The sequence below is a fragment of the Equus quagga genome, chromosome 7, assembly GCF_021613505.1.
Source record: "Equus quagga isolate Etosha38 chromosome 7, UCLA_HA_Equagga_1.0, whole genome shotgun sequence".
Lineage (NCBI taxonomy): Eukaryota > Metazoa > Chordata > Mammalia > Perissodactyla > Equidae > Equus > Equus quagga.
The window spans coordinates 64,872,873-64,885,232 of record NC_060273.1 but is presented as its reverse complement, the minus strand read 5'-3'; the positions used below and the strand labels follow the sequence as shown (position 1 = coordinate 64,885,232).

Here is a 12,360-nt window from a genome sequence, read left to right as displayed (position 1 = left end):
TTCAGGTCTCAGTTTTTCCTGTAAGTAATGAAAAGGTTGGACTTGATGATCTAGTGCCTTCTAGATCAGAATATGCTGTATCCCACCATTTGTAAGCTTTAAAAATTAGATAAAATTCTCTCATCTGCAATCTATTGCAAAAATTATACCATAGTACTTTTTTATTCTGTTGATGTAGTTTGTGCATTATTTTTTCCCCAGGTTTTTGCAGGTATAATTGAAAAATAAAAATTGTATATATTTAAGGTATACAACATGATGATTTGATATATGTACACATTGTGAAATGATTACTACACTCAAGCTAATTAATACATCCATCACCTCACATAGTTACCTTGTGTGGGTGTATGTAGTGAGAACACTTAAGATTACTCTCTTAGCAAATTTAAAGTATACAGTACAGTATTATTAACTATAGTCACAATGCTGTGTGTCAGATCCTCAGAATTTACTCATCTTATAACTGAAAGGTTGTGTCCTTTGATCAACATCTCCCCCATTTTCCCAAACCCCCAGCTCCTGGCAACCACTGTTCTACTATCTGCTTCTAAGAGTTTGACTTTTCTAGATTCCACATATGTGAGAGATTATATAGTGTTTGTCTTTCTGGTCTGGCTTATTTCACTCAGCATAATGTCCTCCAGGTTCATCCATGTGTTGTAAATGGCAGGATGTCCTTCTTTTTAATGGCTGATTAATATTCCATTGTGTGTATACACACAAACACATATACACATACAAACATATGTCACATTTTCTTTATCCATTCATACATCTACGGACACTTAGGTTGTTTTCATACCTTGGCTATTGTGAATACTGCTGCAGTGAACATGGGAGTGCAGATATCTCTTCAAGATCCTTATTTAATTTCCTTTGGATAAATATACCCAGAAGTGTGATAGTTGGATCATATGGTAGTTCTGTTTTCAATTTTGGGGAAAAGCTCCATGTTGTATTCCAAAATGAGTGCACCAATTTATGTTCCCACCAACAGTGTACAAGGGTACCCTTTTCTTCACACCCTCACCAACACTTGTTATCCCTTGTCTTTTTGATAATAGCCATCCTGACAAGTGTGAGGTGATATCTCATTGTGGTTTTGATTTGCATTTCTCTGATGATTGGTGAGGTTGAGCACCTTTTCATAGGTGTAGTCATTTCTATATCTTCTTTGGAAAAATGTACATTCAAGTCCTGGGACCAATTCATAATCACATTATTTGTATTTTTCAAATGAGTTGTATGAGTTCCTGATGTATTTTGGATATTAACCCTGTATCAGATATTTGCAAGTATTTTCTTCCATTCCATAGGTTGCCTCTTCATTTTGTTGATAGTTTCTTTGACTATGCAGAAGTCTTTTTAGTCTGATGTAGTACCACTTGTTTACTTTTGCTTTTGTTGCCTGTGCTTTTGGTGTCATATCCATGAAATCGTTATGAAGACTAGTGTCAAGATTTTTCCTGTTTTCTTCTAGGAGTTTTACAGTTTCAGGTCTTAAATTTTAGTCATTAATCCATTTTGAGTCAACTTTTGTCTGTAGTCAAAGATAAGGATTCAGTTTCATTCTTCTGCATGTGGATAGCTAGTTTTCCCAGCATCATTTATTAAAGAGACTATCCTTTCCCCATTGTGTATTCTTGGCACCCTTATCAAAAATAAGTTGATTGTATATGTGCAGGTTTATTTTTGGGCTCTCTTCTGTTCCATTGGTCTGTGCATCTGTTTTTATGCCAGTACTGTATTGTTTTGATTACTATAGCTTCTGTAGTATAGTTTGAATAAGGAAGTATGATGCTTCCAGCTTTGTTCTTTTGTCTCAGGATTGCTTTGGCTATTCATCATCTTTTATGATTAAATACGAATTTTAGGATTGTTCTATTTCTGTGAAAAATGCCATTGGAATTTTGATAGAAATTTTGTTGAATCTGTAGATTGCTTTTGGTAGTATGGAGATTTTAACAATATTAATTCTTCCCAACCATGAACATGGGATATCTTTCTACTTATTTGTGTCTTTTTCAGTTTCTTTCATCAATGTTTTAAGTTTTTCAGTGTACAGATCTTTCATCTCCTTGGTTAAGTTTATTTCTATTTATTTTATTCTTTTTGATGCTATTGTAAACGGGATTCTTTTCTTAATTCCTTTCTTGATGGTTTGTTGTTAGTGTATATAAACTCAACTGATATTTGTATATTGATTTTCTATACTGCAACTTTACTGAATTTGTTAGTTCCAACAATTTTTTCTTGGAATCTTTAGGGTTTTATGTATATAAGATCATGTTATCTTCAAACAGGAAATTTAACTTCTTCTTTTCCAGTTTGGTTATTTTTTATTTCTTTTTCTTGCATAATTGCTCTGGCTAGGACTTTCAGTAGCATATTTAATAAAAGTAGGCACTCTTGTCTTGTTCCTGAAAAGCGGGAAGTTTTCACTGGTGAGTGTGATGTTGGCTGTAGGCTTGTCTTATATGGCTTTATTATGTGACGGTACATCCTTTTTACCTAATTTTGGGGAGTTTTTACCATGAAAACATGTTGAATTTTCATCAAATGCTTTTTCTGAATCTACTGACATGATCACATGGTTTTTATCCTTCATTCTGTTAATATGGTATATCACATTCATTGATTTGTGTATGTTTAACCATCTCTGTATCTCAGGGATGAATCCTGCTTGATCACAGTGTATGACCCTATTAATGTGCTGTTGAGTTCGGTTTGCTAATACTATGTTGAGGATTTTTGCCTCTGTGTTTATCAGGGACATTGGCCTGTAAGTTTCTTTTCTTGTAGTGTCCTTATCTGGCTTTGGTATGAGGGTAATGCTGGCCTTGTAAAATGAGTTTGGAAGTGTTTCCTTCTCTTCAATTTTCTGGAAGAGTTTGAGGATTGGCATTCATTCTTCTTTAAATGTTTGGTAGAATTCACTTGTAAAGCCATCTTGTCCTGGGCTTTTGTGTGTTGGAGGTTTTTGATTACTGCTTCAATCTCCTTACTGGTAATTACTCTGTTCAGATTTTCTTTCTTCAATATGCAGTCTTGGTAGGTTGTATGTTTCTAGGAATTTATCCATTTCTTCTAGGTTATCCAATTTGTTGCACACAATTGTTCAAAGTAGTCTCTTATCCTTCCTATTTCTGTGATATCAGGTGTAGTGACTCCTCTGATTTATAATTTTATTTATTTGAGTCCTCTCTCTTTTTTCTTTTTTAGTCTGGGTGAAGGTTTGTCAATTTCTTTTTATCTTTTCAAAAAACACAACTCTTAGTTTTGTTGCTCTTTTCTATTGTTTTCTGGTCTCTATTTCATTTATTTTTGTTCTAAGCTTCATTATTTCCTTCCCTCTGCTAACTTTGGGCTTGATTTCTTCTTCTTTTTCTACTCCCTTGAGATGTAAAGTTAGGTTGTTTATTTCAAATCTTTTTTTTTCCTAATGTAGGCATTTATCACTAGAAACTCTCCTCTTAGAACTGCTTCATTGCATTCCATAAGTTTTAGTATGTTGTGTATCTAGTTCTGTTTGTTTCAAGATACTTTTTGTTTTTCTTTATTTATTTCTTCTTTGAGCCATTGGTTTATTAGGAGTGTGTTTAATTTCCACATATTTGTGAATTTTTCAGCTTTTATCCTTTACCGATTTCTAGTTTCATGCCATTGTGATAGTTGATAGATTTCAGAAAAGATAGTTGATATGATTTCAATCTTCTTCAATTTATTAAGACTTTTTTTGTGGCCCAGTGTATGATCTATCCAGGAGAATGCTCCATGAGCACAGGAGAAGAATGTGTATTCTGCTGCCGTTGGATGGAACATGCTATATATATAGTCTTTTAGATCCATTTGGTCTATAATGTTGCTCAAAACCACAATTTCCTTGTTGATTTTCTGTCTGCATGATTTATCCATTGTTGAACATAAGGTATTGAAGTTCCCTGCTCTTACTGTATTGCTGTCTATTTCCCCCTTCAGTTCTGTTAATATTAGCTTTATATATTTAGGTGCTCCTATGTTGGGTGCATATATATTTATAACTGTTATATGTTGTTGATAAATAGACCTCTTTATCATTATATAGTAACGTTCTTTGTCTCCTCTGACAGATTTTCACTGAAAGTCTGTTTTGTCTGATAAAAGTATAGCCACTCCTGCTATCTTTGTTTATGTTTGCATGGAATATCTTTTTCTATCCCTTCAATTTCAGCCTATGTGTGTCCTTACAGCGAAATTGAGTCACCTGTAGGCAGCATATTGTTGGATCTCATTTTTCTATCTATTCAGCCACTCTGTGTCTTCTGATTGAGGAATTTAATTCATGTGCATTTAAACTGATTATCGATAGGTTAGTTGTTTTCTTACTATTTTGTGGTTTCTTTGTCCTTTTCTTCCTGTATTGTTTTGTGATTTGTTGATTTTTTTTGGTAATGGTATGCTTTGATTCCTCTCTTTAGCTATTGTGTATCTAGTAGAGGTGTTTTCTCTCTGGTTACCACAAAGCTTACATAAAGCATCTTGCAGTTATAACGGTCTGTTTTAAGCTGATAACTACTTAACTTTAATTGCATACAAAATCACTCTATACTTGTACTTCCCCCCCCCATTTTATGCTTTTGATGCCACACTTCACATTTTTTATGTTGTTTATCCATTAACAAATTCTTGTAGCTGTAGTTATTTTTAATACTTTTGTCTTTTAGCTTTGAAACCAGAATTAAAAGGGATTTACAGACTACCAACACAGTATTAGAATATTCTGAATTTGACTATATATTTATCTTTACTAGTGATTTTTATGCTTTCATTTTTCATGTTCTTACTTAGCATCCTTTCGTTTCAATTTGAAGAACTCCATTTATCATTTCTTGTAAAGCAGGTCTAGTGGTGATAAACTCCCTCAGCATTTGTTTGTCTGGTAATGTCAGAATATTTTTTATTACTAGCAATGTTCATTATTAGTAAAACACTGTAACCGTAAAATAGTAGCTATTATGTGGCAGACACTGTGCTGTATGTAAATGAATTTCTTCTAAAAATCAAATAATTTGAAATATATAGTATTGAATTTTCTCTTCTTAGTAGCTTTTGATTTTTTTGGTGTAGAATTACTTAGGTTTGGAGTTGAATTTTGAGGCTTGGCTTTGGTTTCAAGCAGCACTTCTCATTCAGGGGGCTTGTAATTAGCTTGGAATTCCTGCATCCAACAGTTGTATTTTGTACCATTGAGCACTGATATGATTGTAAAAATAAAGATGAGTGATGCTATCATTTCTCAAGCACAGGTCTTAATTATTTCTGCCTAGTATAGAGTGCCTATCATGGAGTCTGGCCCATTTTTATTCATCAATAAATTTTATTTCCAAATAAAAATGTGATATATCACAAGTTTTACTTTCAACAAGCTGTAATACAATGAGAAATTATGGACCAGAACAAATTTCGGAAGCATTGATCAATGTTTTGTGCTGAAAAGGAGAGAATGAATATTTACCAACTATGCAACTATACCAGGATTTTCTTTACATTGTTTAACTAATTTCTTTTAAAAAGATGTATTTGCAATGTCTTTCATTACTAGTCACATTAGATTATCAAACATGTCAGTTCCTTCTCAAAATAAGGACTTCGCTTGAGAATCCTTCATTATGTTCCATGCATATATTTGAATTTCCAAAACAGAAAATGACTTCAGCTTAGACACTGTGTCTGGCCAATGGACATATTCTTAAAACTGTGGGTCATTGATTTGTCACTGAGCCAAACTTCCTGATCTAGATTCCCTCCACAAAAAAGTCTCTTCAAAGTCAAGCAGATAATTTTGCCCTTGGCCATTGGAAAGCAGGAACAGATTTGCTCTGTCTGTTTTGAAGAGACAGAGCAAGGCAAGAGTCATTTCCCATCAGGTATTATTTGTGAAATGAACCCTTAAATGAAAGACTGGCGTAATGTTACTGTTCTTATTGTCTACCATTAGTTTAACTCTAATTCAACTGTTTTGGCTTGCAAAGAGTAAATATTTTTTCCATCCTCTGATTAAATATTGCCTCATAATATTTCTTAAAGAACCTTCCCTGGGCAAGATTATGAATATGTCTTGTGTGCCCTATCATCCGTAGCTCACTTGGGGCTTTTGTCTGCCTACTACTTTTTCTCAATTCCTTAATGAGCCTCCACAATCCATGTGGTGCAGATGGAGCTGATTCCTTCCCTTTAGTCTCCAGGGTTGTCATATGAGCCAAATATGGCCAATAGGAGGATCTCCTCCTCCTGCTCATAGGGATTTGTTCAGGGATAAGCACGTGCCTCAAGCTGGGCCGTCTAGAGTCCTTCCTGGAGAAGATCTCTTATTTTCCCTGTGAAAGTGAGCTTGAGACCACCTGCGGATGTCCTACTCCCCAATGGAGAGAGCACAACTGAGAATGAAGCCAAGAAAAGCCTCGAGGAGAAGAGAAAGATAGAGTCTTGATTGTATTTTACCTGCTAAACTCATCCCATGTTAAGATCCACCACTTGGGGTTTCAGTTATATGATTTAGGAACCCCCCTCTTTTTTTCCCTTAGGCTAATTTGGATGAGTTCTGACCACTGTAATCAAAAGGGCCCTAAATAATCCCTCTTTTCAGGTCTGTTCCATAACTGTTCTGTGCTTCTGTATGACCCCACAGTATTTTCTCAACTTAGTCTGCCCTCCCAAGTGAGTGAGTGGCACAGCAAACCCTCTTCCCTGTAATCATAGCTGTCCTACCTTATACCTCAGAGCTTAAGTGCTTTGCTAAGCCCTTGAATTGGTAATTTCTCACAAAGTCTTTTAGATAAATATGTGAATGACATAGAGAACTCAGGATACAATACATGTATTTTAACATGTAAGAAAGAAGAAACGAAGTCTGAAGACTCAAGATAAAGAAAGTGGGATTATATGCATGCTCTTGTACTTGGGTTAAAAAATAACTGCATTTACTTTAAAAATCGCTATTGCACCCTCCCTATGAGCTAGGCATGGTGCAAGGAACTAGGATACGGTGGTGAGCAAGCAGCACTGGTTTCTGCCCTCTTGGAGGGTATTCGTTTTCTATCAGGAAAGATTGACATGAATAAGATAAAAATACAAATAAATACATAACCACATCTACAATAAGTGCTAGTCTTGGGGCACATATAACAGGGAGTGTTCATTCCGGCGGTTCGGGGACAACTGAATTGTAGAGGAAGTGATAATGGAGTATAAATTTGAAGGTTGAATAGGTGTTAAACAGATGAAAACAGGAGAGTGAGAGTAACTTCCACAAAAAAGAAAAATCTTTCCAGAAAGAGAGAACAGCTTTTTTTGAAGATTCTCAAGTGGAAAGATACATGATTTCTTTGAAGAACTGGAAGAAGGGAGAGTGGTGACAGATGAGACTGCAGAGGTAGACAAGGGACCAGATCAAGCCAGGCCTTTCAAGCAGTGGCGAGGGTTGCTGTCTTTCCTTTTCAGGCAGCGGTGAGCCACTTAAGGATTTTAGTTCACAGAGGGACACAATTAGGTTTATGTTTTAAAAGTTTAAGTTATCGCTGTAACTTAATGATTCTTAAGTCTGTCTCATATTAGAATCATCTGGAGGGGGACTCAAAACAAAATACTGTTACCTGCTTCTTATCCTAGTCTAATAGAAGCAAAATATCTGAGGTGGGCCCCTGGATCTAGTCATTTTAAAAGCTCCCTCTGGATGAGTCTAACATAAAACTGAGCTTAAGAATCACAGATGTGAACCATGTAGGAGATGTAGCTTAACAAGGGCACCTGTGATGCAGAGGCGCTCCAAGCTGCCTTCTCAGAATGACTGAAGCTTAGCGCCCAAACCTAGTATGATCATGAATTGCATGAATAGAAGTAGACTTCCTAAATAAGAGAGGGAGTTGTTCCTCTGCCCACAAATTAGACCCAGCACACCTGAAAAGTTTGTTCACCTCTCAGCACCAAATTTTTTAAGAGGAAATTAGCCAAACTAAAACATTCCTAGAAGAAATCAAACCAGATAAAAGGCATCTAAGCCATGAAGAGGAGAAATGACCCAATGGTACGAGATACGTTTAAATCGTGGTCAAAATAATTCTTAAGGAAGGATGATTTAGGACCCCTATTTTCAAGTAAGTCAAAGTGTGTGATTTATTCAAAGGATAAATATGAGGGCCAACTACATACAATCCTTGATGTTGGAAAAATGGCAGGAGATGGTGTGGACAAAAACCCTGGTCCTCATGGAGCTTATATTCTACTATAGAATGAAGTTTTCTTGTTCGCATGATCCTTAAGGTCGAAATTTTTAACTGACTTTTATGATTAGCAGCTATAGAGTCTGTATGTGTTTATTTTAGTTGTTAATTTTAGAACATTAAAAGTAGAAATCTCTGGGGCTGACCTGGTTGCATAGTGGTTAAGTTCATGCACTCTGCTTTGGCAGCCTGGGGTTCGCAGGTTCAGTTCCCTGGTGCAGACCTAACGCTGCTTGTCAAGCCAAGCTGTGTCAGTGTTCCACATAGAGTGGAGGAAGATTGGCACAGATGTTAGCTCAGTGACAACCTTCCTCAAGCAAAAAGAGGAAGATTGGCAACAGATGTTAGCTTAGGGCCAATCTTCCTCACACACACACACGAAAAAGCAGAAATCTCTGAAAAGCAAAGAGGTGGAAGAATTCCACTGGAGTGGCCATTGTGGAAGAAATTCAGAATCTAATGGCAAGGATTAAAAGGTATAACAGGAGAGCTTTTAATTAACAGGACACTGATGAGTTATCTAGCCTAGCAATCTCTAGAGTCCTTTACAAAACTGAAAACCAAATATTACAGCAATAAATAAAAGCAGTGCTTGCACAGTTTGAGCGGTTACTGTGTGCCATACACTTTGCTAAGTGCTTTATTATGCATTACGTCACATAAGACTTATAACACTCATCACACAGATGAGGAAAATGAAACAGTTATCAGACTATAATTTTTAAGTTAAAAGCATGATTCCTATAAATATAAAGTGACAATACTTCCAAGATTTTATTTGACTCATTAACAAGGGAACGAGAATGATGGTAAGACCAGTTCCAAGGAGGAGCTCCTAGTTCATAGGCGCCTTAATAAAGCAATGTTAGGACAAGATTGCCAGATTTACATGCAAAACTGGTTCATGTCTTATATGGCAATAAAACATCACATTTGTGATCATTTTTTCTACTGGAGAGAATTTGTGTCTTTAAGAAATAGAAGTCTCCAAGGTAACATGCAACTTGACTAAATTTGGCACCTTTATTCAGTAGTAAACAGTGAATGGAACAAAGCACATTTCCCTTCAGTAATTCTTGAGAGGGCCTGTTAAATAATTGCCACATGTGATTGTGAAAGAGCATGACTACCTTTGGCCTTATTTTCAAGTTTTGGATAATTTTTCCTAACATTACAAGAGTTAAGTAACTTTTCAGGATTTTCTAGCTAGTAGTAATGAAGCTGGGTCTCAGACTGAGGTCTCTCTACACATACACTGAAATGAGCCGTGAGGCAAGTATTTGGGGAGATTTTGGGGCTGCATCGTTTGGACCATATCACCATCGTTCTGTATTTCTGTAAGTCTGAGAATGGTTTTTCAGTTGTTTTATGTTTGTTTGCTTTTTTAATTGATTACTAAAATGTTTGTAAACCACTCAAAATTAACTTCTGCTACTCTTTTGTTTCCCCAAGAGTACCTGGGCCCACTAAACGTGATTATTAAGTAGTGAGTGCTTCGTCAACTGCTCGCTACTATTGGCCCTAAGACAAAGGTTCTGGAACCCCAAGTAGAAATCTGATTCTTTAGAATTTGTTGTTTCTGCAGTAATATTTCTTCCTCAATTTATAGGACTTTATTTTGTTTTTGTTGTTGTTGTTGTTAATTTAGGACGTTGAAGATATCAAATGTGGGATTTGCAGTTGTTAACGGTCTCCTTCTTTTAGAATGGTAATCTTTCTTGAGGAGCTCAGGTTTGGAGAGGAAGTCCAGTCGTCTGCAAATGGCGCTTTGTTCAGCTTCGTGTAACTGACTGCAGATTTGGTCTCACTGTGTTCCTTTCCCGTGAGTTAATCTTGAGGAAAGACTCCAATGTTATATTAGGGAATAAGTGAAAAGTAGCCATATAGTTGGCTGAGTGTTCCTACAAGGCATTAGGACACTTGCCTATGTTTAAGATGATAGGCCCCTGTTACATCAAGGTAAGATGGCAGAAAACATAACTAGCCAATCAAACAGTTTAGGAACTCAAGCTAGATGTGAGAATGCAATTTTGCTTTTAGGTAAGAGAAAGGGTCTGGGTTTTGCTCCATTAAAAGAAAACTAAACTGAAATTTATTTATAGGCCCTGTAGTAAACGCTTTACACGGATTATCTCACTGAATCCTCAACAACTCCATGAGGTAGATTCTATTAATGTCTCCATTTTACAGATGAGGAAACTGAGGTCCAGAGAATATAAGCAAGCTGACCAGGATTCACAGCCAGTAAGCAACAGAACTAAGATTAGACCAAGGACAACTGATTACAAGCCTGCTTTTGTGAAGGTTAGATGATATCGCCTTTCCCAAATGATGCTGGATAGAGAAAGCACATGGAAAATTACAAACAAATCCAGTTTTCTAGTCTTACCTCTGGCGTTAACTGTCTTTGCAACACTGGACGAGTCATTGCAGCTGTCTGGGCCTCCATTTCTCTGTATAAAATGAAAGGTAGAAACGATTTAGATTGGATGGTCTCTGGGGTTCCTTCCAACTCTGAAGTTCTCTGAATCTGTATTAATTGCATCCTGACCTTAGAGGTGCACATGCTCCCCTCCCCCAACACACATATGCACAGTGCTTCCCAAGGCAAAAATCTAATCCTGCTCAGAGTGCCCATTGTGATTTGATGCTAAACTCAAGACCCCACCAAATCCTATTATTTACAGCATCCCCTCAGGAATACACAACACTTTAAAATCTGGCAAGCCTGTCCTTTAAAATAAATTGCTAATGGGGTGTGACTTTAGGAAGTAAAATGTTAATACCAAAAAAGAAAAAGAAAAAACTCAAAACAAATGAGGCTCTTTTTAAATCATCTCTTTTCTACAATGTTACCTTGACAACTTAGCTTTGGCTCTTTAGATGTGGGGTTTTCATTGTGGGAGAAGAGGGCTGTCCTCTTTGTATCTTTAGAGATTTCCTCTTGTTTTATGGAAAGAAGAAATGTCAAAGGTAGGCCACCAAATCCAGCAGAATGTACACAGGACATTTTGATGGAGTGTCATCCAGAAATAATCACAGGTGCACAGAATTAGGACACATTCTGATTAAATGCACATTCCTTTCTCCTTTCTATTTCCTATAACCATAACACACATTTCAAAAGCTTCTAAAATGTTACATTTTTGGACCAGCACTGTTACAGAGCAGAGAGCAACAAAAGTGCCTGAAAAATAATTGCATTATTTTTAGTTGCAGCAGGATAGATGCACACCTCGGGATGAGGGAACAACTCTGAAGTACTGAGCCAGTTTGGAAATGCTAAAAATATTGTTCCCCCTCCAGAAATTGAAACTCTGAGCAAAGACTGAGGCAACAGCAGGTAGGAAGATCAAATTAGAATTCACATCTCTTTGCTGTAATAGGCTCGTTATCAGGACTGGCGAGAGCTCAGGGGGCTAACAGGGATCAGCTGGCAACTGCATGTGGATGGAGCAGGTTAACAAGGGGCAGTGTTGAGCAGAAGAAAGAGAAGACATCGCCAGCATCTAGCACCAGAGAGCAGAGCCCGGAGAATGGCTGAAAACTCCGAACTGGTTCTAGAAGCGGTTTCCTTTGTGGTTGTGAGTAGGAGCCCAGCAGACGCCATAGGCGCTGTTAGGGGAGCGAGTCTGTGCTTGACACACGTGTTTCTCATTGATAGCTGGAGACAGCCCAGTAGCTCTGAGTTGGCCTGACAAAGCCGTATTGAAGTACAGACAGAGTACGGTTTCAAAGCAGTCAGAAAAAGAACGGGAATGCTGTTCAGGAAATTCTTCAGGCATGGGCAGGGACTTGGCTGCAATTCTACAGTTGGAAAATCTGACTGGGGCAGCTTCTGAACACAGGCTGGGCCTGCTCCCACTCGGCCGCCGAGCGGCCGCCTCCTTCAGAGCCTCTCAGCACACTCCGGGATTGTGGGCGATTTTCATCAGCCGCTTTGTGAAGCAGACAAGAGAGGTAGGGTGCTGTGAAGTTCTTGCATTTCCACGCTTCTCTTCACTCTCTAAGCCTGCTGTTTGTTTGCAAGTACTCTGAGCTTTCTGTGTGTATGTGTGAACAAGTTAGAACTCCATCACTTAAACATTTGGTGTGGAGT

The 12,360-nt window shown here is 37.3% G+C and overlaps 1 protein-coding gene across 3 annotated transcripts in view; it reads left to right on the top strand.

The window, feature by feature from the left end:
• Window positions 1-12,360, top strand: part of SGCD (sarcoglycan delta) — an 897,144-nt gene that overhangs the window by 510,430 nt on the left and 374,354 nt on the right. Inside the window, exon 1 of one of the 3 annotated variants that reach the window (XM_046668505.1) lies at window positions 11,784-11,845. The exons of 1 other annotated variant lie outside the window; for it this stretch is intronic. In XM_046668505.1, the coding sequence (XP_046524461.1) occupies window positions 11,798-11,845 (48 nt within the window). In that variant the 5' untranslated portion in view covers window positions 11,784-11,797. Of the gene's footprint in view, window positions 1-11,783; window positions 11,846-11,888; window positions 12,222-12,360 lie in introns of those variants that run through there. One more of the 3 variants, XM_046668504.1, reaches the window with a different exon arrangement.